Source organism: Lampris incognitus, chromosome 6 (genome assembly GCF_029633865.1).
Source record: "Lampris incognitus isolate fLamInc1 chromosome 6, fLamInc1.hap2, whole genome shotgun sequence".
NCBI lineage: Eukaryota > Metazoa > Chordata > Actinopteri > Lampriformes > Lampridae > Lampris > Lampris incognitus.
In genome coordinates this window covers 50,964,461-50,992,160 of record NC_079216.1, presented here as the reverse complement: position 1 = coordinate 50,992,160, position 27,700 = coordinate 50,964,461, and the positions used below count along the sequence as shown (strand labels likewise).

Genomic DNA, 27,700 nt, shown 5'->3' with positions numbered 1-27,700 from the left:
AATAAATTTTAATACATTCAAATTACATTTTAAATATGAATTCAATGTAGGATATGGTTTAATATAGGATATTGTTCTTTGCCATTTCACCTGGTAATACACGATGGTTATATTAGGGTGTGTCCTACACCCGTGCCGACATTACACATTGAGATTACATTTCAGAAAGCCACTTTATTTTGGCATTTTATTGTTACAACGAATTATATTCTTACAATGAATTTATCTTCTGCATTTAACCTATCCTGTTGTATAGGAGCAGTGGGCAGCTGCAGCACCCGAGGACCAACTCCACTTCTTCTTTCCATTGCCTTGGTCAGGGGCACAGTTATTAACCCTAACATGCATGTCTTTTTGATACGGAGATTATGTTTCTGTATTTATTAGAATAATCTTTGGATGCAAACCCTGAATATACCCTTCATGCTCCTTTTTTAAAGGTTTGCTGACTTCCAGCCACCCACCTGCATGCTGGAGAAATGAAGATCCAATCCCAAAGTGGACACATTGTGGACAACGACAATGCATAAAGACCATGAAAGGGGTGAGATTGGAATATTCATTATCCAAATAAGTATGAGGAAACAGTTGTTTTTTTTACTTTGTACCCCTTGCATTTAAGATGCAGTCCTGTAGATCATAGTTTTTAACTAATTCAAATCTACGGTACCGGCAATTGTATTGGTGTTTAACCAATCCTTCCCACTGACAAACAAAAAGTGTTTTAGTTATTTATGTTGCAGCACAGTAGTATTCACCCATGTGGCATGGAAGAACATGTGTCAGCAGGTTTTCTTATTTCTAGCACTACACCTACTGATTTCACTAACTAGCACTCACCTGTCTGGTTGTGACACTATTTAGTGCTGGGTTGCACAGAAAGCCTGCATACCCATAGGCCTCCATGCCAAATGGATGAAGAGCATTGTTGTAGTACCTGATGATAAAGGTCCTCAACAAGCTTGGTCATGATCTGCCAAATTGGCCTATTAACAACCAAAAAAATCACTTGATCTTTAAACTCGCTGCTCCCTACCTTATTTTATCACATGTGGCTACTACTGTAAGACACAAAAAGCTGTGTCACAATTATTTTCCAGGAATGTCCCAATTAATAGTAACCACAAAAATAAGTGAAATTGATTTATGGTTTGGATATTTGCAGATTAGCTGTTGTTTTAAATATTCCAAACATATTAAAAGATACTTTTGTTTGCATTTAAATCCTCAGGTTTGAAGTTTTTAGATGAGCTTTCATAAGCATCTTAATACCAATGCTAAAGGAAGTCTCTGATAATGTTGTACCCGAGCTGGGTTCAAAATGAGTACTTACATGATTGTATTATTTTTATACGCCACACTTTTAGCTAACAAAGTAATTGTCTTTTGCAGGGTTGGAGTGTGGCTACCCCTCCAACAAGCCTCACCATGACAGATACAGTAGTTGGAAGTATGTGAAAGTTAGATAACATAGTTCCCTATCAGGTCGTTTTGTTTTAATGATTCTTTTTTTTTTTTATAAAAAAAACATTAACACCAAATTTTGACTTTGCCATCTTAATTTCCTTCAATTTAGACCCAGCGCAAAGGTAGCGCCCTAATGAGTGGTTAAACTTTAGGTTGACGACAACACCGCTGAAGGTGTATTTATTTATTTATTTATTTATTTATTTATTTATTTATTTATTTATTTATTGTTTTGTCTTCAGAACCAGGCTTCAGAATCAGTTAATTGCGGAATTATATTTCTGACATCAACAATTTTATTATATGTTTATAAGATTTATATATATATATAAACACAGATACAGGAAAAAAAGCTGATGAGTGCGAGATGCACAAAACAAGCCTGTACTGCAATGCATTAAAACTTTTTTCCTGTATCCGTGTTGATATTCGGCTCCTCATTATTTGAGCACTTACAACACCATTGACGGTTTTGGAAAAATAACCACTATATATATATATATATATATATATATACACACACAGTGCATCCAGAAAGTAGTCACACCCCTTCACTTTCCCCACATTTTGTTATGTTACAGCCTTATTCCAAAATTGATTAAATTCCTCTTTTTTCTCATCAATCTACACACAATACCCCATAATGACAAAGTGAAAAAGGTTTTGTAGAAATTTTTGCAAATTTATTAAAAATAAAAAACTGAAATATTGCATGTACATAAGTATTCACACCTTTTGCTATGACACTCAAAATTGAGCTCAGGTTCATCCTGTTTCCACTGATCATCCTTGAGATGTTTCTACATCTTGATTGGAGTCCACCTGTAGTAAATTCAATTGATCGGACATGATTTGGAAAGGCACACACCTGTCTATATAAGGTCCCACTGTTGACAGTGCATGTCAGAGCAGAAACCAAGCCACGAAGTCAAAGGAATTGTCTTTGGACCTCCGAGACAGGATTGTATCGAGGCACAGATCTGGGGAAGGGTACAACAAAAATTCTACAGCTTTGAAGGTCCCGAAGAGCACAGTGGTCTCCATCATTCATAAATGGAAGAAGTTTGGATCCACCAGGACTCTTCCTAGAGCTGGCCGCCCAGGCAAACTGAGCAATCGGGGGAGAAGGGCCTTGGTCAGGGAGGTGACCAAGAACCCAATGGTCACTCTGACAGAGCTCCAGCATTCCTCTGTGGAGATGGGAGAACTTTCCAGAAGGTCAACCATCTCTGCAGCACTCCACCAATCAGGCCTTTATGGTAGAGTGGCCAGACAGAAGCCTCTGCTCAGTAAAAGGACCATGACAGCCCGCTTGGAGTTTGCCATAAAGCACCTATAGGACTCTCGGACCATGAGAAACAAGATTCTCTGGTCTGATGAAACCAAGATTGAACTCTTTGGCCTGAATGCCAAACGTTACATCTGGAGAAAAAACCAGGCATCTCTCATCACCTCGCTAATACCATCCCTACAGTGAAGCATGGTGGTGGCAGCATCATGCTGTGGGGATATTCTTCAGCGGCAGGAACTGGGAGACTAGTCAGGATCGAGGGAAAGATGAATGGAGCAAAGTACAGAAAGATCCTTGATGAAAACCTGCTCCAGAGTGCTCAGGACCTCAGACCGGGGTGAAGGTTTACCTTTCAACACGACAATGACCCTAAGCACACAGCCAAGACAATGAAGGAGTGGCTTCGGGACAAGTCTGTGATTGTCCTTGAGTGGCCCAGCCAGAGCCCAGACTTGAACCCCATTGAACATCTCTGGAAAGACCTGAAAACAGCTGTGCAGCGACGCTCCCCATCTAACCTTACAGAGCTCAAGAGGATCTGCAGAGAAGAATGGGAGAAATACCCCAAATATAGGTGTGCCAAGCTTGTAGCTTCATACCCAAGAAGACTTGTGAAGGGGTGTGAATACTTTCCGGATGAACTGTGTGTGTGTATATATATATATATATATATATATATATATATATATATATATATATATATATATATATATATATCCATTCATCCATCCATTATCATAAAAATGCTTATCCTGCTCTCAGAGTCATAGGGAGGCTGCTGGAGCCTATTCCAGCAGTCATTCGACAGCAGGCGGGGAGACACCCTGGACAGGCCGCCACGCTATCACAGATATATATATATATATATATATATATATATATATATATATATATATATATATATATATATATATATATATACACTCACCAGCCACTTTATTAGGCACACCTGTCCAACGGCTCGTTAACGCAAATTTCTAATCAGCCAATCACATGGCAGCAACTCAATGCATTTAGGCCTGTAGACATGGTCAAGACGATCTGCTGCAGTTCAAACCGAGCATCAGAATGGGGAAGAAAGGTGATTTAAGTGACTTTGAACGTGGCATGGTTGTTGGTGCCAGATGGGCTGGTCTGAGTATTTCAGAAACTGCTGATCTACTGGGATTTTCACGCACAACCATCTCTAGGGTTTACAGAGAATGGTCCGAAAAAGAGAAAATATCCAGTGAGTGGCAGTTCTGTGGGCGAAAATGCCTTGTTGATGCCAGAGGTCAGAGGAGAATGGCCAGACTGGTTTGAGCTGATAGAAAGGCAACAGTAACTCAAATAACTTTGGGTTCACAACGCGAACCCTAGTTATATGAACAACGACAAAATGGCTAAGAGGGTTATTGCATTGTGACATCATCCACAATAGCTCGCTGGAAAAAAGAAAAACGATGGAGGTGCATTCCCCGTGCCAATCCCGGACAATATGACCCCCTGTGGTCATATGTCCTCCCACCGACCCCGTATTGGCACGCCCACCGGAAGCGCTATTCCTCTTTGTAAGTCGAACCATCTCCAACTAAATGAGCACCACACCTGTGGCCCGGGTAGGAGGAGAACGGCTCTATTCTCAGCCATTTTGTCGTTGTTCATATAACTAGGGTTCGCGTCGCGAACCCAAAGTTACATTTCACGTACTCCAAAATGGCTGAGAGGGTTATTGCATTGAACAACGACAGGATTCCTGCCTCCGTTCCCTAGCCGTCCAATTAACCCTTCAAACCCCTGGTGGGAAGGGGTACGCGTTCTGATGAGAGCATCCTAAGAGGCCTGCTCCAGAACAGGGTCGGCAACCGACCGCACCTTAACGTGCCGGTAATAATGCCGTAAGAAAGTGGTCTCACCACTCCAAACCGCTGCCTGGCGGATGACCTCCCAGTCGATACCTGACAACACAGCTATCGACGTAGCAGTCCCTCGGGTAGAATGCGCTTTCAGCTTAGGAGCTGTTTTACCCGCTTTGGTATACGCCTCCGTAATACCATCCACCAGCCAGTGTGCTAGCCTCTGGGTGGAAAGGGCATAACCTGGTTTGCTCACTCTGTAGGTCAACAGCAGCCTGTCAGACCTACGAATATCTGCTGTGCGCCGCATGTAAATGCGTAAAGCCCGTACAGGACACGAGAGGTGCAAGCGTTTCTCATCCCTAGTCACCGGTGACGGATGAAACGCGTGTATCACCACCGGGGCTCTACTCGTCAGGACAGACACAGTTTTGGGCACGAAGCTGGGGTCTGTAAAGAGCGTGACCATCAGATCACCAGAAAACACCATCCTCTTGATGGTGAGTGCAGTGAGCTCACAACCCCTCGCTGCGGTGGTAAGTGCCAAGAGCACAGCCAGCTTAGCCGAGACATAACGCATGTCTGCCGTAGACATGGGTTCAAAGGGATCTTTCTCTAGTGCGCGCAGAACAAGGGAAGCATCCCAAGTTTCAGCTCTCGTAAGCTCCTTAGCTGAGAGCTTCTTAGCACCCAACAGGTACTGCGTCATGAGCGGGTGCGTGAAAACCGTGCTACCCTCGATCTTCCCCCCGGAAGAACGTGAGAGCCGATACACAGACTTTGACCGAGGAGAAAGACCATAGTCTATCACTCCTACAGACCTCCACAAAAGTCAGTATAGGGCCAATCCCTACTGACAAAGGGTCCATGTCGCGTTCAGCGCAAAATTGGTCAAATCTATTCCAGTACCCCTGGTACCTGGAATATGGGGAGTCTTTACGCGCCGCTAAGATGACACGAATCACTTGCGCACTAAGTCCCATAGTTAAGAGTCTGGCTTTGTAAGCATCCACGCCGCTAATCGGGAGCCTCCTATCCAGGGGCCCTCCCGTAGCAGCCCTCCTGCTTGCGTGAGCACGTCCGCCCACTCCGGGACGTCGAACCGCTCGCCTACTATCCACGGCACTATTCGCGGAAACCACGGGGTGCTCGGTTCGTACGGGGCCACGAGAACTAACCGACCCCCTGTGCGCTCGAACTTGACCACCAGGTCTAGGAGGCACCTGCGCGGGGCGAATGCGTAAAGCATCTCCTCGGGCCATGGATCTAGTCCAAGCGCGTTGACCCCCAACGGCGCTAGGTTGGGCGGGAGCATCGAGTACCAACGAGGGCACTTGTAATTGAGTTTCGATGCGAACAGATCCACTTGAGCTACCCCGAACCTCTCCCAGATCATAGCCACTATGGCTGGGTTGAGGCTCCAATTGTCCGCATGCGGGCCGCCTCTCGAGAGGATGTCCGCTGCTTCATTGTCCTTCCCAGGAACATGAAGCGCCCTGATTGATAGCGCGTTGCTGTTGACCCAAATCCAAATTTGCATGGCCAACTCTCTGCAACGCTTGGACTTCATACCGCCTTGGCGGTTGATGTAGGCCTTGGCCGTCATGCTGTCTGTGATTATCAGTATGTGACGGCCTACGAGATCCTGAGCGAAATGCTGGATAGCCAGCCAAATCGTCTCCGTCTCGCGCGCGTGGATGTGGACCTTCTCCCCAGACGGCCACACTCCTCGCGCTGTTTTGTAGCCAAGGATGGCCCCCCAACCCGAGAGGGACGCATCCGTATTAATCGTTACCTCGGGTCCCCTGGGGCCCATAGGGACCCCAGACATGTCCACGCAGGCTCTGTTGCAGTGGTCTAGGTCCTGCGCTACCACGCGCGGGACCAGGATAAGATGGTTGTTGTACCGGCGTTCGTTGCCGTATTTCAAGAAGTGAACTGCGAACCACAATTGCAGTCTCCTCATGAACAACAGACCTAAAGGAACAACTTGGTGAGCCGATGCCAGAAGGCCCAGCAGCCTCCTGATCATCCGATAAGTGACATATGTCCCCGGGACGAAATTTGCTAACGTGGTCCTGGTGGAATGCCATCTCTCTTGCGTAAGGGTTGCGCGCATGGATACCGTATCCAAACTCAGACCCAGATACGTTGCCTGGCACGAAGGCCATGGCACGCTCTTCTTTATGTTGATAGTGAAACCCATGTACTCCATGAATTCCATCAACTCCTGAGTATGGAGTATTGCTTGTTCCGGCGACCGGGCCAACACCAACAGGTCGTCTAGGAACCATGCCAAGCGCATACCTTTGCGCATCAACACTCCGAGCGCTGCTTTCACACACCTTGTGAATGTCAGAGGAGAGAGGCAATATCCGAACGGGAGGCATGTGTACTGGTAACACTGACCCCGGTAACAGAACCGAAGATACTTTCTGTGTCTTTCCGCAATCGGACAATGATAGAAAGCATCTTTTAGGTCGACCGAAGTTAGCCAATCGGACTGTGTCACCATTGACAGCAGAACCGGTGTGCATAGCATTTTGAAACTGACCTTCTCTACATACTTGTTGAAGGGTTTCAAATCTAGGATTGGGCGCACGCACCCATCCTTCTTCGGGACCAGAAAGTAACGGCTGTAAAACCCGTCTTCTCTTTCTAGGGCAGGAACCACCGTGATTGCCCCTTTCGAGAGTAACTCTGTGAGATCGTTGTCTAGGATTTGTGCTTCGGCCACCGACCCCGGTTCCGTATGCACTATTCCCAAGTACGGGGGTACAATACCGTTCTCGAAAAGGATTTGGTGTCCGTGGGCTATCTGATCCAAAACAGAAGCCGTCGGGACCAATTCCTTCCACCTGTGTAACATGCGTGACAGAGGTCTCGTTGCCTCCTGTACCTTGCTGTTCAGGTAGCGCGCATAAGTTGCGCGTAAAGGGTCTGGGGAAGCCCCGCCCGCCATGCCCTGCATCCATGGGGGGGCTTCGTCCTTGTAAAGGAGACCCAGATGGGAGAATTGGCGTTTTGAACCTTTCCAAATTACCATTTGACCCATCAGAGAGACTAAACATTGTCGCATCATAGTCCCCTCCCAGGGGCTCATTTGCGCTCATGTCATTATCATCCAATATTTCCAGCAGGGATGTTATTACATTGTTATCATCATCTTTACCTAAAGATTCAGACAGACGATCAGACTTGCGTTTCAAACCTTTTAAAACGCAATCACCATCATCACCAACATAAAAACCTTTATTCACATTCACAACCTTTGGAATAGAACAAGTAGACTGTGCATCAGAAACCAAAATAAAAGGCGCAGTGTTTAGCCCTGCGCACGCTGTGTCCCCTGAACAAGCGTCTATATCGCCGGAGACGGCTCTGGAATCAGTCTGTTGGTGTGGGTCGTAACATCCTGCCGAAACACGTCACTTGGCAGCTCCCTTCTTGGAAGTGTCTGTGCTGTCCGGCTTGGCCGCCTTGGCCGCTGGATCTGTGGAAGACTGGGAGTTTGGACGTGAGCCCTGTCCACGCCCGCGCCCCACTTTATCACCTCTTTTTGGATAAGTCTCTCTCCATTTCTGCTTGCGCGCAGGCTTGTCCCCCTGCCCTGTGCCCACCGCGGGCTTAGGGGTGGGGAGTAAGTTATGGGTTCCATTTCCAAGATGTACTCACAACCTGCTTCGCTGGCCACTACGTCACCGAACTCGGCCCCGTCGATACCTGCTGTAGCGATGGCGGCATTGCTTTGCTCGACGTTTGATAGGCTGCAGAGCTTGCGCATGTACGCCGTTATCATCCCAGCCGTTGAGACGAGTCCAGCTTCGCGTGTACTGGCGTGCCATGCATCACACGCGTAACGATCCACCTGTTGGCCCCACTGCGAAGGGTGTTTGGGAGTATCGCGAGACCCCACCTTGGTGTTAGGGTTGAACAATAAAACGTCCCTCTCTGGTTGCGGAATTTTCCAGTCTTTGTAGTTGAGGTTCCTAACCTCGACTGCTAAGACGTCAACCCCCTTCTGACTGAACTTTGAGGACGATTTAAGTAGCGGATCCACCTCCGCCCGCTTAAACGCTCGTTCGATGTGAGGATAAGGTGGTAGAGTGGAGTCCCTGACCCTCTCTGCAATTCGTGGAAAATCGGCTACCACCGGATCTTGAGGATTGCCGGGCTCGGTAACGATGTCGGCAGACTTGACCGCTCGCGCGAACAGATCGCGGGAACTGGCGAGGAATGTTTCGGACCCACGTTGCATGGCGTCGCCATCTTTGTTTGGTTGAGACGAACTTGGCTGGCCGTCTTCCACGCCCTGATCGTCTACTTCCTCAGGCAGTGAATCCTCGGGTACCGCACCCGCCGAATAACATGCCACGGATTCACCAGGGAGAGATAGGATCTCATTGATCCAGTCCTCTCTAACTATCCCGGATGGTGGGATAGCCTCTGGCTCCGGAGGGATGCTAATGCTAGCCGCCGTCTCGTGACTGTAGCTAGGAAGCATCGGAGGGATGTTGCTAGCCTCCGCCCCATGGCTATAGCTAGGTAGCACCATGCTAGCCGCCTCGTTAGCAGGTGCGAAGGGATCTGCAAGTCCCCATCTTTGACGGTACAGGGCAGCCCACCTTTGGCGCCCCGACCCTCTGATGGTTTTACAGAAATTGCAGTCGATCTCATTACGGTCTACATCCCTCAAGTAGCCCGTGTAGTGAACATGCGGGATATGGGAGACACAGTCCGGATGGGGGTCCCATTGGAGCGTCGCCGGTTTAACACACCCGCACCAAGCGTAGAATCCGGCCACATCGACCGGATTAACGAACATCTTGGCGATAAAAGGTAAGCTAACTATAAGTTAGTATCTAATATACCAGTATATCACTAGATTACTTGCGTATTTGCAGTTTTCCTCTTAGTCCCAGCGAGAGAGAAACAGCCATCGACCGATCTCATTTAGTTGGAGATGGAAAGAGGAATAGCGCTTCCGGTGGGCGTGCCAATACGGGGTCGGTGGGAGGACATATGACCACAGGGGGTCATATTGTCCGGGATTGGCACGGGGAATGCACCTCCATCGTTTTTCTTTTTTCCAGCGAGCTATTGTGGATGATGTCACAATGCAATAACCCTCTCAGCCATTTTGGAGTACGTGAAATGTAACCACTCATTACAACCGAGGTATGCAGAAGAGCATCTCTGAACGCACAACACGTCGAACCTTGAGGCAGATGGGCTACAGCAGCAGAAGACCACACCGGGTGCCACTCCTGTCAGCTAAGAACAGGAAACTGAGGCTACAATTCGCACAGGCTCACCAAAATTGGACAATAGAAGATTGGAAAAACGTTGCCTGGTCTGATGAGTCTCGATTTCTGCTGCGACATTCGGATGGTAGGGTCAGAATTTGGCATCAACAACATGAAAGCATGGATCCATCCTGCCTTGTATCAACGGTTCAGGCTGGTGGTGGTGGTGTAATGGTGTGGGGGATATTTTCTTGGCACATTTTGGGCCCCTTAGTACCAATTGAGCATCGTGTCAACGCCACAGCCTACCTGAGTATTGTTGTTGACCATGTCCATCCCTTTATGACCACAGTGTTCCTATCTTCTGATGGCTACTTCCAGCAGGATAACGCGCCATGTCATAAAGCTCGAATCATCTCAGTCTGGTTTCTTGAACATGACAATGAGTTCACTGTACTCGAATGGCCTCCACAGTCACCAGATCTCAATCCAATAGAGCACCTTTGGGATGTGGTGGACCGGGAGATTCGCATCATGGATGTGCAGCCGACAAATCTGCAGCAAGTGCGTGCTGCTATCATATCAATATGGACCAAACTCTCTGAGGAATGTTTCCAGTACCTTGTTGAATCTATGCCACGAAGGATTAAGGCAGTTCTGAAGGCAAAAGGGGGTCCAACCCGGTACTAGCAAGGTGTACCTAATAAAGTGGCCAGTGAGTGTGTTATATATATATATATATATATATATATATATATATATATATATATATATATATATATATATATAAAACTTTGTTAAAAGAAACACTCAATAGTAGGGAAAGTGCTCAACAAATAAGGAGTCAAATAATCCAGTGAGTCTTTGACAGCTGATGATTACTTATGGCATGAAACAGATGTGTACTGTTTCATGAAGAATTTACTTGACTAACTGGATTATATATAAGAATTTATTTAACTCACTGGAGCTGATGATTGCTTATAGCATGAAACAGGCTTGTACTCTCTCATACAGAATTTACTTGACTTACTGGATTATTTTGCTCCTTATTTGTTGAGCACTTTCCCTATCATTGAGTGTTTCTTTTAACAAAGTTATATATATATATATATATATAGACACACACACATACATATACATACATACACACACACACACACACACACACACACACACACACACACACACACACACACACACATATATGCGTGTGTGTGTGTGTGTGTGTGTGTGTGTGTGAATGAAGGTGCCTTGAGTTCTGTACTTACAGGTGGCGGGTTTGTTACAGTTGTGTCCGTGCCTGAAGTACTGTGGGTTTTCAATGACTGGTATCCTGGTCATCCCAATCACCACGGCATCTGAGCCAGCGTCCAGGGTACAGGGGCTGATTATCCCATGGTTTACATGATGGAGAGGGCTGGCAGAATCCTCCTCACCACTTATCACTGCTACTGGACCTAGAGAGCCACACAGCAAGTGGAGGAAAGCAGGAAAGATGGTTGGTTAGGGTGGTTAGGAAGTTCAAATAGGAAGGGAATGGATGAGAAAAAGAAATAGTGAATAGAGAAGTTGGAGTTTTGTGTAGTTTTAAGACAGGACTGAAAAATACTAGCATCTTTTCTTCAAAGCAGTAGGTCTACGGCTGGAAAACCCACCTGGAAAATTGACCTGCTTGAAACTTGAACAGTTCCTTTGTTAATTAGTTGGTCACTTGGGTACTCAGTCTGTCAGTCTGCCAACAAGCAAATTATCCTTATATCCAAGCAGCTAGCCAGCCATTCATCCACACAAACTGCTCACCACCTATTTATTCAGTCAGTGAATTAATTATTTAGCAACTCAGTAAGTCAGCTGTTGAGTCAGTCCACTTTTAAATCAACCAATTATCCAGACTGTTAATTAGCCAGCCACACCATTAGTTGTTCCGTTGGCCAATCAGTCCGCCAGTGAGTCAGCCAGTAAATTACTTAGTCAGCCAATTATTTTTTCATTCAACTAATTTCTCGGTGATATTCATTCATTTCACGAGTGTGCAACATGTGTGGAGGAGAGATGCTGGGTATATTGGGAGACGGATGCTGAATATGGAGCTGCCAGGGGAGAGGAAAAGAGGAAGGCCAAAGAGGAGGTTTATGGATGTGGTGAGGGAGGACATGTAGGTGGCTGGTGTGACAGAGGAAGATGCAGAGGACAGGAAGAGATGGAAATAGATGATCTGCTGTGGCGACCCCTAACGGGAGCAGCCGAAAGTAGTAGTAGTAGTAGTAGATTCATTAATTTCACAAGTGTTAAGTCAGTTGGTTAATTACAAGTCATCCAGCCATTATATCTGTGTCCTCCAATTTTAGTGCCCTTATTCTCCAACACAAAAACAATAGGCCTAATACACCAAATGTTCCTAAGCACAGATGGGTCTGTGAAACATGCATACAAACTTGTTAAACGTTCAAAGCGGACCTACACTCACCAGCCACTTTATTGGGCACACCTGTCCCACTGCTCGTTAACGCAAATTTCTAATCAGCCAATCACATGGCAGCAACTCAATGCATTTAGGCATGTAGACATGGTCAAGACGATCTGCTGCAGTTCAAACCCAGCATCAGAATGGGGAAGAAAGGTGATTTAAGTGACTTTGAACGTGGCATGGTTGTTGGTGCGAGACGGGCTGGTCTGAGTATTTCAGAAACTGCTGATCTACTGGGATTTTCACGCACAACCATCTCTAGGGTTTACAGAGAATGGTCCGAAAAAGAGAAAATATCCAGTGAGCGGCAGTTCTGTGGGCGAAAATGCCTTGTTGATGCCAGAGGTCGGGGGAGAATGGCCAGACTGGTTCGAGCTGATAGAAAGGCAACAGTAACTCAAATAACCACTCATTACAACCGAGGTATGCAGAAGAGCATCTTTGAACGCACAACACGTCGAACCTTGAGGCAGATGGGCTACAGCAGCAGAAGACCACACCGGGTGCCACTCCTGTCAGCTAAGAACAGGAAACTGAGGCTACAGTTCGCACAGGCTCACCAAAATTGGACAATAGAAGATTGGAAAAACGTTGCCTGGTCTGATGAGTCTCGATTTCTGCTGCGACATTCGGGTGGTAGGGTCAGAATTTGGCGTCAACAACATGAAAGCATGGATCCATCCTGCCTTGTGTCAACGGTTCAGGCTGGTGGTGGTGGTGTAATGGTGTGGGGGATATTTTCTTGGCACACTTTGGGCCCCTTAGTACCAATTGAGCATCGTGTCAACGCCACAGCCTACCTGAGTATTGTTGCTGACCATGTCCATCCCTTTATGACCACAGTGTTCCCATCTTCTGATGGCTACTTCCAGCAGGATAACGTGCCATGTCATAAAGCTCGAATCATCTCAGACTGGTTTCTTGAACATGACAATGAGTTCACTGTACTCAAATGGCCTCCACAGTCACCAGATCTCAATCCAATAGAGCACCTTTGGGATGTGGTGGACCGGAAGATTCGCATCATGGATGTGCAGCCGACAAATCTGCAGTAACTGCATGCTGCTATCATGTCAATATGGACCAAACTCTCTGAGGAATGTTTCCAGTACCTTGTTGAATCTATGCCACGAAGGATTAAGGCAGTTCTGAAGGCAAAAGGGGGTCCAACCCGGTACTAGCAAGGTGTACCTAATAAAGTGGCCAGTGAGTGTATATCTAACACAGACAAAACTCCTACACAGTGTGTTCCTGCTTAACTGCAACTGGTGATTTATGGTCATATATAAAACCCATAATCAGAAGGGATTTTTTTTCTTTTATGCGAGTTCTGACAGCAGCACTTTGATTCCTAACCTTGTGAAGTTCTTGTTTTTTCTTTCAGCAGCACATCTCAATGTAAATGCAACTGTTCAGACTCCTCCAGATTGTTTCTGACACTCAGAATCAGCTGTCCTTATGTAATCTTTTTGAGGCATTATGCTGATGATGCTAAATAAATGATACATAATTTGAGGGCCACCATTTAGGATATATCATCTTAAAACGTCATCCATCCATCCATCCATTATCCAAACTGCTTATCCTGCTCTCAGGGTCACGGGGATGCTGGAGCCTATCCCAGCAGTCATTGGACGGCAGGCAGGGAGACACACTGGACAGGCCATCACAGAGCCGACCCACACACACACACACCTCAGTGAAAGTCACAGAGAAGCTGACCAAGTACAAAGGGACAATTAGTACGGCCAATTCACCTGATCCACATGTCTTTGGACTGTGGGAGGAAACCAGAGCCCCCGGAGGAAACGCACACAGATACGGGGAGAACATGCAAACTCCATCCAGAGGACGACCCCCAAGGTTGGACTACCACGGGGCTCGAACCCAGGACCTTCTTGCTGTGAGGCGACCGCGCTAACCACTGTGCCACCGTGCCACCGTATCTTAAAAACCATAATTTATAAACAAGATTAGCTATTTAGCTGCTAGCCACATTTTATCAGAATCAAGACAAATGTACAATAAGAACTATGCAATAAACAAACGCACGTACAGTCCAATGCAAGAAAAACACAAACTCTATTTTATAAGTAAGGTAAGGGGAGGTCTGGCCTAAAGGATGTGAGAAACTTGTACAGAGTTCTGATTGTTGCCGACATAGATCTGGTCTGACATGTCTCACCCTTTCTTCTCCAGGCCTCTTGTATTACAGATTTCAACATCCCCCTAGCAACTGTAGACTTTTCAGCATGAATATCTCTGGCAAAAAATTTGATCGCACTCTCTTCAAGGCATGGTCGATTCATTCGATCAACAACAGCGAAGATGTGAAAAAAAATGCATTACACACTTTGCTTTGAACCACCGTGTCCATGCTGGTATGCCAAAGGACCCCAGTAAAAGCCTGTTTTTGGGTTGTTTTTTTTTCAAATATAATTTGTCTGTAGGGATTTAGCACCTATCGCATCTCTACCTCTAATGGGCCTATTCAGTTCTTCTACATCTACAGCATATTGCCCTTCTACGATACTTCTGAAGAGATTATGCTTCTTTCTCTGGTCTTTATAAATAAAACCACAAAGTCAACAAACGTCGACAATTTTTTTTGAGGGAGCTTTGTTGGAAGATTTAATTCTCCATTGCTCACCTCCCCATAACACCAACATATTTGCCATTCAAGGCCCGCCCACCAGAATAGCGAGTGGTTTCTTCAAAACAAACAAAAAAAACACCCCTCATTATCTGAGATACTCCTTGAAGTAGGGACTGGCTAGCAAGACTAGGAGAAGGGTAACTAGAAGTAAAGTTCGGAAGAAGAAAAAGGTCGGACAGAGAATTAAAATTTCGGGGAGTTCAACCGTGATGTTTAAGAAAGACAAAGACAGGGGCGTCCGGGTAGCGTAGCAGTCTATTCCATTGCCTACCAACATGGGGATCGCCAGTTCGAATCCTTGTGTTACTTCTGGCTTGGTCAAGTGTCCCCACAGACACAATTGGCAATGTCTGCAGGTGGGAAGCCGGATGTGGGAATGTGTCCTGGTCGCTGCACTAGCACCTCCTTTGGTCGGTCGGGGCGCCCGTTCGGGGAGAATAGTGTGATCCTCCTGCACGCTATGCCCCCCTGGCAAAACTACTCACTGTCAGGTGAAAAGAAGCAGCTGGCAACTCCACATGTATCGGAGGAGGCATGTGGTAGTCTGCAGCCCTCCCCGGATCGGCAGAGGAGATGGAGCAGCCACCAGGACAGTTTGGAAGAGTGGATGGCGAGAGGCGGTCTATAGAGAAGTGAACTAAGGAGACGCTCTATGTAGAGGGGGGATTCACACTGTGTCTCAAGCACGCACGCACGCACGCACGCGCACGCGCACGCACACGCACACACACACACACACACACACACACACACTGCATGCACCAACTAGTTAGAAGAATGTTGTAAATAATAATGATGTACCATTGTAGGAATTGTCAACAAGGTTCCTAAATAAGTTCAAATTATTGGCAAGAGTTGTGACAACACTACCTTTACTGTATTGTTTAACTTTTAGCATGACAAAATTAATCACATTTGATACTTCTATAGTCTGAGATTCAGGAGTGGTGACAGCCAAATATTTAAATTGCTGCACCGTAACGATTAGGACAGCCCAAATCTTATGAAAATTATGTTAAACTCTGACTTGCCATTAATTTAAAGTAGCGGGTTTTGGATTGATATAAATCACATACTAATAACAACATTAACAATATTATTATTATTACTATAATTATGACTGAGAAGTGGTACGAACATCAGCCAAAAATGGTCACTGAGAACAATGATGTCACCATCCTCTGGGACATGCCCATCCACACTGACCGGGAGATAAAAGCCAACAAGCCCGACATTGTTATCAAGGACAGGAAGCAAAAGAGGTGCATGCTCATTGACATGGCAATACCATCTGAAAAAAACACCTCAGTGAAAGTCACAGAGAAGCTGACCAAGTACAAAGACCTGGAGATTGAAATCAACAGGATGTGGGGAATGAAGACCGAAACAACACCAGTGGTCATCGGAGCTCTAGGACTCATGAAGAAGGGAATGGAAAAGTTCACCAACCGTATGCCAGGAAACATCAACATCTGTGTAGTCCAGAGGATCGCACTACTCGGAACAGCCCACATATTACGACGAGTACTGTCAATCAAGTGACATCTGCCCTATAGTGCCTCAGGTCCATAGTTTGGACCCGGCTCTACAGGATGTAAAACTGAAAACACGGAAGAAATAATAATAATAATAATAATAATAACAATAATAACAATAATGAATTTTATGGGCACCTTTCAAAGCACTCAAGGACACTTTACAAAACACAGTTAAAAACAAGCAGCACTGTATCAGACATCATAAAATCAAACATAGCAGGGGTAAGCTAATACATCAGATAGGTGTAATATCATCATCATCTGCCCAAAACTCAATGTGGGTGTAACCACTAAAGTCGGGATCAGACCGAATACGCCAGTTTGAAAAGGTGCATATTCAAGACTCAAGAATTAAGAAGCTTTGTCTGTCACAATATAACAGACCTTCTTCTTTGACACGGTTCATACATCAGACAACACAATAAATAATGACAAAACAGAAAACAATTTAAAAAGGCACAAGCGTTAAAAGGATAAAAAAAAGCTGACAATGGAGAAAGTTTAAAATAATGGTTAAAAATACAAGTTATATAGCACCCTGTTGAATGGATAAAGTGCTTATTTCATATGGCTGTGTAATCGCATTTTCATCCAGATATTTTTTTTCTCTCTCGAGTTTTCCCATGTGGCCCAACTCTATTTCAGCACATGCGTCTATAGAGAACTATCTGAGGGACTAGAGAGACCGCTCTAGTGTGTCAGCACACTGACTGAAAACCACAGATGTGGAGAACCCTCTGGTGTGACACGGCACATCAGCCCCCTGTTAATACGGCTGACCTAGTCAACCTTCACAGCTGACGGAGAACAAGGGGAGTGAGATGGAGGGAGGGTGTGCGTGTGTGTGTGTATGTGTGTGTGTGCGCGTGTGTGTGTGTGTGTGGGGGGGGGGTTCGACAGACTTGGGACGGGAACAGGGGGAAAAAAGGAGGAATAGAGTGATGCAACACATCAACCACTAATGCAGTACAATGACTGACGTATGGCATTGAGGTGGAGGGATGAAGTACAGTAGGGCGTTAGGAGTGAGAGCTAAATGTGCACCGGAACACATCAAGACCATAGCACTTTGCTTGACTCACATTAACTTTGCACCATAACGATGATAGGGTAGAGGAGAGAGGGGAACAGAGGGAGGGCAGGACTCAAACACATCAGCCCAAGATAAGAAATAAGCCAGAGAGGGACAAGGGAAAGGGAGGCAAGGCTAGCTGGATGGCGGGGATTTATGTGAGCTGTGATAGTAAGGCTGGATTTCTGGAGGAGGAGGAGAGAGACAACCAGAGATGAAGAGACCTTGAGAAGAGATGAGCGAGTTCTATCAGTTATCAAATTCTGGTATTTCCCAATTGCCAATGCCTTTTTTTTTAAACAGAAAACAGAAAGGGTACAGACATAAAAACTACCATGTCCAGAGTCCTTTTGCCGATCAAAATCATTTTCAAATGTTGAAAAATGTAACATGACAGCTGCTTTTTTTTGCAAGCCAACATATCATAACAGGTTTCATGCTCTCAAAGCAGTTGAACGCTTCGCACAATAGCAAAAACGGATGTAGGAAAGGCAGCAGTGGCAAAATTATCAGTAATAGCTCATTAATCACCATGAATTGAATTAAATATCTCTATAGACACACATAACTTGTTTCATAAAAGTTTTAGGTAAGTGTTTGGGAGTTGTTACTTTTTTTTTGGCTCATATGTAGACAGATAGATAGATCAATAACAAGATAGCTAGATAGATACTAGACAGATAGATAGCTAGATAGAGGAACCTTGTATTAAAAGGGGACTTACATTCTCTGCATATGTACCAGACTAGTTTTATTTGAACGGAGAGACCCCAGCAGCACCGAGGGTTCCCCTTTTACAATATAAACACTGCCTCTGGGTCACTGTGATCCATGGAGGTCATTTTTAGAAAGAACACCACCCATTTTCCCAGCATCCAATTCACTCCACAGTGTTTCAGTCACGCTTTATTAGTTCTATTTATCAACTAATAGGCCTGAGGTGTGAATATCTGCCCCACATTGACTCCAAGGGCAGTCATTCAGACTTTATTACCTGAATAAATCACCTAATTGGCTGTTGGCAGAGCTACCTATCACTCTTATATCTTTATGCATGCTCAATAATCCAGGTTAAGAAAATCAAAGAGGGTTGAATCAGTTCATCTGGATACAATGTTTAGTGATGTTTATTATTATTCTGTCAATAAACATTGTATCCAGATAAATTGATTAAAGCTGCTTTGATATCACACTTATGCATTGTTCTTAAATCTTTAAAACAATCTTTGCGTCTGTTGTGTGTGTGTGTGTGTGTGTGTGTGTGTGTGTGTGTGTGTGTGTGTGTGTGTGTGTGTGTGGCAACCCGAATGTGTGACCGCACATGGGTGTGTGTGTGCGTGTGTGCACCAGTGCCAGAGACTAATGTGCTTGTCATCCTTGTTGTCAAGTGGGTTCCACATAGTTACCCTTTATGCATGAAATGTATTTCAACAAACTGACTAAATAGACAAAAACCTATCAATCTAATGTTATTTTGAAGGTTGTTGGTACATTCAAGAGGCTAACTTGATATACAGAGAAGGACAGTTTCTCTCCATGCTATCAAGGGTAGGGATGGAGGACTACATGACTACATACTTCTATCATATTGTAGAACTATGTGTCCACCACAAAGTGTGTGTGTGTGTGTGTGTGGGGGGGGGGGGGGGGTCTAGCAAAATGTATCGGCAAATATAGAGCCAGAAGGTAAAGCTCTCAATTTACCAGTCAATCTTCATTCCAACCTTCACCTATGGTCATGAGCTTTGGGTAGTGACCGAAAGGCTAAGATTGTGGATACAAGCAGCTGAAATGAGTTTCCTCCGTAGGGTGTCTGGGCTCAGCCTTAGAGATAGGGTGAGGAGCTCAGACATCTGGAGGGAGCTCGTGGTGGAGCTGCTGCTCCTTCACGTCGAAAGGAGCCAGTTGAGGTGGTTTGGGCATCCGATTAGGATGCCTCCTGGGCGCCTCCCTTTGGAGGTTTTTGGGCACGTCCAACTGGAAGGAGACCCCGGGGTAGACCCAGAACTTGCTGGAGGGACTACATGTCCAATCTGGCCTGGGAATGCCTTGGGATCCCCCAGGAGGAGCTGGAGGGCGTTGCTAGGGAGAGGGACGTCTGGATTGCCTTACTTGGCTTGCTGCCACCGCGACCCTACCCCGGAGAAGTGGTTGATGATGAGATGACATGATATGAGATGAGATGAAGTCCTATTGGTCGTCATGCTTCTCATATTAAGCAGGCAAAAGCTTCATAGTGTTTTGTTAAACTAATTGCGGGAGCTGATCAGCACATCATGGGTGGGGACTGACATGATGTTTTAAGCTTGTTTTAAGTAAGCTGTGCAAGGTAATGCCCTCTCTATCAGTTCTACTTCTATGTAGTCCGTTTAAGCAGTCTTTGCAAGAGAAATAAGCTGCAGTCTAAACCTAAATTCAAATGTTAATCATCAAATGGTGACGCATAGCTGACATATTAATAATCATTGCATGCGGTCATTGTGAACACATGCATCACATTTTAACGACCAAATCTTAATTAAAATGCATTCATGTTGTTTACATAAAATGCCTTCTGGGGACATGCAAGTTCACGTCGTGTCCCCCCCAAGATAGTATGCAAACATGAATGAGGAGCTGAGTGTTGTATTTGGACCCCAGGACACAGTTAGAGAGTGAGATTTGAGATCATTCATCACTCTATTAAAAGGAAGAAAAAACATGCCGTTAGAAGAAACAGGAGATCGAGAACACTGGAGGGTTAATCCCTTCATGTAAGAATTTATCTTTGGAGACATATAATGTGTTTGTATACCTCTATGTGTGTGTGTGTGTGTGTGTGTGTGTGTGTGTGTGTGTGTGTGTTTGCGTAACTTCGATGATAACATCAAACCTGAGGTGTGAAGTGTGTTAGGAGCTGTCCGCTTAATGTGTCCCCGGGTTTGTTTGCATTGTTTTCCGCTTCATCTACAACAAATAATTAATCACAATTTGAAATTCCCTATGCAAAAAAAAACCAACAAAAAATTAAAAATAAAAGCAAGACACACCGCAAAACCGAAGCTACTGTAGCAATAGATTATACTGCAGTCTGGTTTTGTGAAACGCATTGATGTATTAAGCTGTGAGGAACGGCTTTCTGCTGAATTCAGTGTTTTTCTTAATAACCCTCTTTTGATTTTGTTTAGGATTTGGATTTTTGGGGTCTGGCAAACAGTTTGGTGCGAGCATCCTTGGCTCTAATTCAGGTTTCCACGAATCGATTTAAGCTGCTCATTCTCATGCGGGACTGTTTCACAAGTTTCACATCAGAATAATCACACGGCGCACTTTATCTGTTTATGTACTTTACACTTAACCTGTCGTATACTGCTGTATATTGAACTGACTGGAAAGCCCTTCGGGACAACCTTCTGATTTTGTTCTGTACAAATACAAATAAACTTGATTTTATCTGTTGGAAATGTCAGAATCCAGTTTGTCTACTCATGGCTTTTTAATGATAGCATAGATGTTTTGAGGCAAATATCATGTATCGTGGAGGTAAACAGTCCTGTGGCAATGAAGGCGAGGTGAGCAGCCTCTGCGTACTGAAGCTGTCAAAATAATAACAAAAGACGGTACAGATTACATAAAGGGCAGATAAGGCAGTTTCTAAAATCTGGGGCATTGTTTTTTTCATACAGCTGCTGTCTGAGAATGCTATGTAAACTAATGAACGTGCATCAGCTTGGTGAGTGTTTTGTGTAGCAGTGTTAGGGCTCGGTCTGTTGACCAACCTGGCAACCAGCAATGAGAGCGGGGGGAGGGGCGCGTCTGAAACACCTGCAGCCTACCTACTCGTTAACCACTCTAGTATAAGTTTGTTTGCTTTCCAGAACTCGTCGCGAGTTCGTCCTGAACAGTCCCGTGAGTAAATTCTTCGTCTCGAGTTTTGTGACATTTCTGTGTCTCCCGGTGGAGTACAGATTGTAGTATTCTCCGTGTTTTTGCTTGTTTGATTATTCCCTTGTGTCAGTTCTCCTTGAGAGCTTGTTCGGAGAAGAACTCTCTTTGTGTTTTCCCCATTGGATTTTCCCATCGTGATTTTCTAGTTGAGATCAAGTTTTTGATATTCTAATTTCTCCTCTCTCACTGTGGATCTTATTACTCGGTTGGACTTCTACCTTAAAGGAGCAGTTTGTGTTTTTTCCCCTTTCGGACTTTAAAGGAGCAGTTTGTGTTTTTGTTCCCTTTCGGACTTTTAAGGAGCAGTTTACGTTTTTTCCCTTTCGGACTTTAAGGGAGCAGTTTACGTTTTTTCCTTTTCGGATTAAGGGGGCAGTTTACGTTTTCCCATTTTTAAGAAGCTATTCTCAAGTTCCGCCTGAAGCGCCTCCCCCTTCTGTCCAGGCCCGGCCGGCTCTCCTCTACGTGTCCTGCCAGGTTGGTGCTTTACTTTGTCTTGTGTTGTCGCTATTGGGTTCGTTCTACAAACCTTAACAGTACGAACTCGTCCTCACTATGAACCCAGACAACCCAGACGCCAATCCTGTCCAGGCTGCTCTCTATAAGCAGATTCAGCTTACAGCCTCCCACGGCCAGCAACTACAAGAGGCCGCTGTTGCCATGCAGGGCCTCCGGGCTCAGGTGCAACCCCTCCAGGCTTCGGTGGATTCTCTTTCGGCCCAGCAAGCGGTGCTCGCGAGCCAACAAGAGGAGGTTCTTAAGCAGTTGCAAACTCTCACAGCGGCTATCACCATCCAGCCAGCTGTCCCACCAGTTCCGGCCGCCCCTCCTCCAGCAGTGCCCGCAGCCGTTGCCTTAGACAATCCTACCGTTTATGTTTCGGATTTCCGGGAGCCCAGTATCTCCAATCCCAAGCCTTTTGATGGCAACTTTGAGACCTGTGCCACGTTCATCATGCAGTGTGAGCTTGTCTTCGCCCACCATTCCAGGGGGTTCACCACAGATGCTGCAAGAGTTGCTTACGTGACTAACCTGCTGACTGGCCGCGCTGCTCAGTGGGCCACTGCTTCCTGGTCCATGGGGGCCAGTTTCTGCTCTTCCTACGATGACTTTGTGGCTGAGCTTCGGAAGGTATTCCATCATCCAGTGTACGGTCAGGATCCGGGTGTCCGATTGAGCAGGATCCAGCAGGGCAGTGGCAGTGTCACTGACTACTCAGTCGAGTTCAGGCTGGCTGCGGCTGAGAGTGGCTGGAACGACCAGTCACTTCGGGTAACCTTCCGTAGGGGCCTCAGCGATGCCGTCAAGGATCAGCTAGCCACCCGGGAGGATCCTACCTCACTCGACGACCTTATCAGCCTTGCCATCCGCATCGATGGACGTCTCCGCGAGAGAAGGCGCGAGCGAGGTCTACGGGGAACCGTTTCTACCTCTCAGCCATCCAGAGCTTCCGAAGGGGGCTCTTCTTCGTCGCACTCCACTTCCCCTGTGGCAAGCCTCTCCTCCTCCCAGACAGTGACAGAGGAGGAACCTATGCAGCTTGGGCGTACACGACTGACTCCCGCTGAACGTGAGGCCCGGTTCAAGGCAGGTCTCTGTCTTTACTGCGGTCTTAAGGGACACCGGATCAGCGAGTGTCCTACGCGGCCAAAAGATTAGGCTCACTGGGACCCCGGGAGATCCTAGTGAGCCGTCTTTCCTGTTCCCGCCATCCTGCTCCGGCTAACCATCTTGTGAGCGTTACCCTGGCTTGGGCAGACCAGCGGCTCACTGTAGGCGCACTCATCGATTCGGGAGCTGATGGGTGTTTCTTGGACTCTACGTTTGCTGCTCAAGCTAACATTCCATGTGAGGAATTGGAGAGGCCAATAGAGGCCTTTGCTCTGGATGAGCGCCGCCTGGCCAGTGTTACCCGACAGTCCTGTCCCGTGTCTCTCACTATTGCTGGAAACCATGTGGAGAGCCTTCAGTTCTTCGTCATCCAGTCTCCCTTAGTTCCTGTGATCTTGGGGCGTCCCTGGTTGGCTCAGCATGAGCCACACATTGCTTGGTCGTCTGGTAACATTTTGGAGTGGAGCTCCTCCTGTCACGCCCGGTGTCTTCAGGCCGCACCTGGTCTAGCAGTCCAGACTGTTCCGATTGCCCCTCCTCCCGATCTTTCCTCTGTTCCTCCCGAGTATCATGATCTCGGGGAGGTCTTCAGCAAGACGCGGGCTCAGTCTCTCCCTCCGCATCGGCCATATGATTGTGCTATCAACCTCCGTCCTGGGGCCTCTCTCCCTAGCAGTCGTCTTTACAGCCTTTCCATTCCCGAGAAGGCTGCTATGGACGATTACATTTCAGAATCGTTGGCGGCAGGGCTCATCCGACCCTCATCCTCCCAGGTGGCAGCTGGTTTCTTTTTCGTTAAGAAGAAGGATGGTGGTCTCCGACCCTGCATTGATTATCGCCAACTCAACGACATCACCATCAAGAATAAATACCCCCTGCCTCTGATGAGCTCCACCCTCGAACCCCTGACCCAGGCGACTGTCTTCACTAAGCTGGATCTCCGGAACGCCTACCATCTCGTTCGGATCCGGAAAGGGGACGAGTGGAAGACAGCCTTTAAGACTCCCCGTGGTCATTATGAGTACCTGGTAATGCCGTTCGGCCTCACCAACGCCCCGGCGGTGTTCCAGGCACTCATGAATGACATCCTTCGCGACATGCTCGACCAATTCGTTGTCGTCTACCTTGATGACATCCTCATCTTCTCCAGGTCCCTCGAGGAGCATGTCCAGCACGTGCGGCAGGTTCTCGAACGCCTCCTTCGTAACCGGCTGTTCGTCAAGGCTGAGAAATGCCTGTTCCATTCTGAGTCAGTGGACTACTTAGGTTTTATCGTGGAGGGAGGCAAGACTCGAGCTGATCCTCGCAAGATCAAAGCGGTGGTGGAATGGCCGGATCCTAAGTCACGTAAGGAACTGCAGAGCTTCCTCGGGTTCGCGAACTTTTACAGGAGGTTCGTCCGAAACTACAGCTCTGTAGCAGAACCCCTCACCCGTCTAACCTCCCCCTCTCAGCCGTTCGTCTGGTCCCCAGCTGCTCGCTCTGCATTTCTGTCGCTCAAGGAGAGGTTCACCAGTGCCCCCGTCCTACTCCATCCCGATCCCAAGAGGCAGTTCATAGTTGAGGTGGACGCTTCGGACACCGGATTGGGGGCTGTGCTCTCCCAACGATCAGAGACCGACCAGAAGGTTCATCCTTGCGCGTTCTTCTCCCGCCGGTTCCTTCCCGCCGAGGAGAACTACGATGTTGGTAATCGGGAGCTTCTCGCTGTAGTGGCTGCACTTGAGGAATGGCGCCATTGGCTGGAGGGGGCAGAGCATCCATTTACCATCTGGACTGATCATAAGAATCTGACGTTCATCCGGGCAACCAAACGTCTCAATGGTCGGCAGGCACGGTGGGCCAGTTTCCTCAGTCGGTTCGACTTCACACTGACTTATCGTCCTGGCTCCCGCAACACCAAGGCAGATGCTCTGTCTCGTCAACACCTTAAGGAACCTGTAACGGTGGAGCCAAGTCCCGTCCTCCCTGAGACCAAGGTCGTTGGCGTGGTGACCTGGGGCCTTGAAACGGTGGTCAAGCGCGCCTTGCGCTCCAGTCCAGCCCCGAGCAACGTGCCGCCTCGCCGACTGTTTGTTCCGGACTCAGTGAGGTCTCGGGTCCTCAAATGGGGCCACACCAGTCAGCTCGCTTGCCACCCTGGAGTCCACCGCACTTTCACTTTCATAGCTCGACGGTTCTGGTGGCCCACTATGAGGAGGGACGTCAAGGAGTTCGTCATGGCCTGCACCATCTGTGCCCGCAGCAAGGCCTCTCACCAGGCACCGGCTGGTCTGCTGCAGCCCCTTCCTATTCCCAGTCGGCCCTGGTCCCATGTGGCGTTGGATTTTGTCTCTGGACTTCCTCCGTCTCAGGGCAACACAGTGATCCTGACGGTGGTGGATCGCTTCAGCAAGGGTGTTCACCTGGTGGCTTTGCCTAAGCTTCCTTCTGCTTCAGAAACCGCTGACCTCCTGATGAGCCACGTCTTCCGTTTGCATGGACTTCCCAAGGACATTGTGTCAGACAGAGGGCCCCAGTTTGTTTCCCGTGTGTGGCGTGCTTTCTGCAAGGGGTTGGGCGCCTCGGTCAGCCTTTCGTCGGGATATCATCCGCAGACTAACGGACAGACTGAGAGGATGAACCAGAGTGTGGAATCTGCTCTCCGTTGCGTCGCTGCCAAGAAGCCAACCTCCTGGAGTCAGTTTCTCCCCTGGGTCGAGTATGCGGTCAACTCCCTGGTCAGCTCCGCCACCGGCCTCTCGCCCTTCGAGGCATCCCTGGGTTACCAGCCGCCCGTCTTCTCTGCACAGGAGTCCGAAGTGGAGGTTCCCTCCGTGCAGACTCATCTGGACCGCTGTCGTCATGTCTGGGAGATCACCAGGGCTGCGCTGCTCCGTGCTACGGAACGTGCCAGACGAGGAGCTAACCGTCGCCGATCCACAGCACCAGCTTACCAACCCGGACAGAGAGTCTGGCTGTCCACCAAGGATCTCTCCCTTCAGTCCTCTGCCAAGAAGCTGAATCCCCAGTTCGTTGGACCCTTCGAGATCCAGGAAGTACCCAGTCCTGCAGTTGTGCGTCTTAAGCTCCCGGCCTCCATGAAGATCCATCCGGTTTTTCATGTGTCCCGAGTAAAGCCTGTCTCCGAGAGCCCCCTTATGCCTCCGGCCCCAGCTCCGCCTCCCCCTGAGATTGTGGATGGGCATCCACAGTGGAAGGTCCGTCGGCTGATGGACGTCCGACGCAGGGGACGGGGGTTCCAGTATTTGGTTGACTGGGAGGGCTATGGGGTGGAGGAACGAAGCTGGGTATCCCGCCAGCTCATCATGGACCCTGGTCTGCTCGCTGAGTTCTATCGCCGTCACCCTGACAAGCCTGGCAGGTCGCCTGGTGGCTCCCGTAGAGGGGGGGGTACTGTTAGGGCTCGGTCTGTTGACCAACCTGGCAACCAGCAATGAGAGCGGGGGGAGGGGCGCGTCTGAAACACCTGCAGCCTACCTACTCGTTAACCACTCTAGTATAAGTTTGTTTGCTTTCCAGAACTCGTCGCGAGTTCGTCCTGAACAGTCCCGTGAGTAAATTCTTCGTCTCGAGTTTTGTGACATTTCTGTGTCTCCCGGTGGAGTACAGATTGTAGTATTCTCCGTGTTTTTGCTTGTTTGATTATTCCCTTGTGTCAGTTCTCCTTGAGAGCTTGTTCGGAGAAGAACTCTCTTTGTGTTTTCCCCATTGGATTTTCCCATCGTGATTTTCTAGTTGAGATCAAGTTTTTGATATTCTAATTTCTCCTCTCTCACTGTGGATCTTATTACTCGGTTGGACTTCTACCTTAAAGGAGCAGTTTGTGTTTTTTCCCCTTTCGGACTTTAAAGGAGCAGTTTGTGTTTTTGTTCCCTTTCGGACTTTTAAGGAGCAGTTTACGTTTTTTCCCTTTCGGACTTTAAGGGAGCAGTTTACGTTTTTTCCTTTTCGGATTAAGGGGGCAGTTTACGTTTTCCCATTTTTAAGAAGCTATTCTCAAGTTCCGCCTGAAGCGCCTCCCCCTTCTGTCCAGGCCCGGCCGGCTCTCCTCTACGAGTCCTGCCAGGTTGGTGCTTTACTTTGTCTTGTGTTGTCGCTATTGGGTTCGTTCTACAAACCTTAACAAGCAGGTTAGAGGTGTTAGGATTATCCAGACTAGGGGGCATCCAGGTGCAGTAGCAGTCTATTCCGTTGCCTACCAACACGGGCAGTTCAAAACCCTGTGTTACCTCCGGCTTGGCCAGGCGTCCCTACAGACACAATTGGCCGTGTCTGCGGGTGGGAAGGCGGGTGTGGGTAAGTGTCCTGGTCACTTCACTAACGCCTCCTCTGGTCGGTCGGGGCACCTGTTCGGGGGGGAGGGGGAACTGGGGTGAATAGCGTGACCCTCCCACATGCTACGTCAGCCTGGTGAAACTCCTCACTGTCAGGTGAAAAGAAGCGGCCGGCGACTCCACATGTATCGGGGGAGATATGTGGTAGTCTGCAGCCCTCCCTGGATCGGCAGAGGGGGTGGAGCAGCGACCGGGACGGCTCGGGAGTGGGGTAATTGGCCAAGTACAATTGGGGAGAAAAAAAAAGGGG

General features: G+C 47.5%; 1 protein-coding gene across 1 annotated transcript in view; it reads right to left on the bottom strand.

Moving 5' to 3' along the window:
* The window catches only part of ntrk3a (neurotrophic tyrosine kinase, receptor, type 3a), a 374,839-nt gene that overhangs the window by 60,437 nt on the left and 286,702 nt on the right, over window positions 1-27,700 (bottom strand). The window contains exon 13 of the mRNA XM_056282433.1: window positions 11,111-11,299. Coding sequence (XP_056138408.1) covers window positions 11,111-11,299 — 189 coding nt within the window. The remainder of the gene's footprint in view (window positions 1-11,110; window positions 11,300-27,700) is intronic.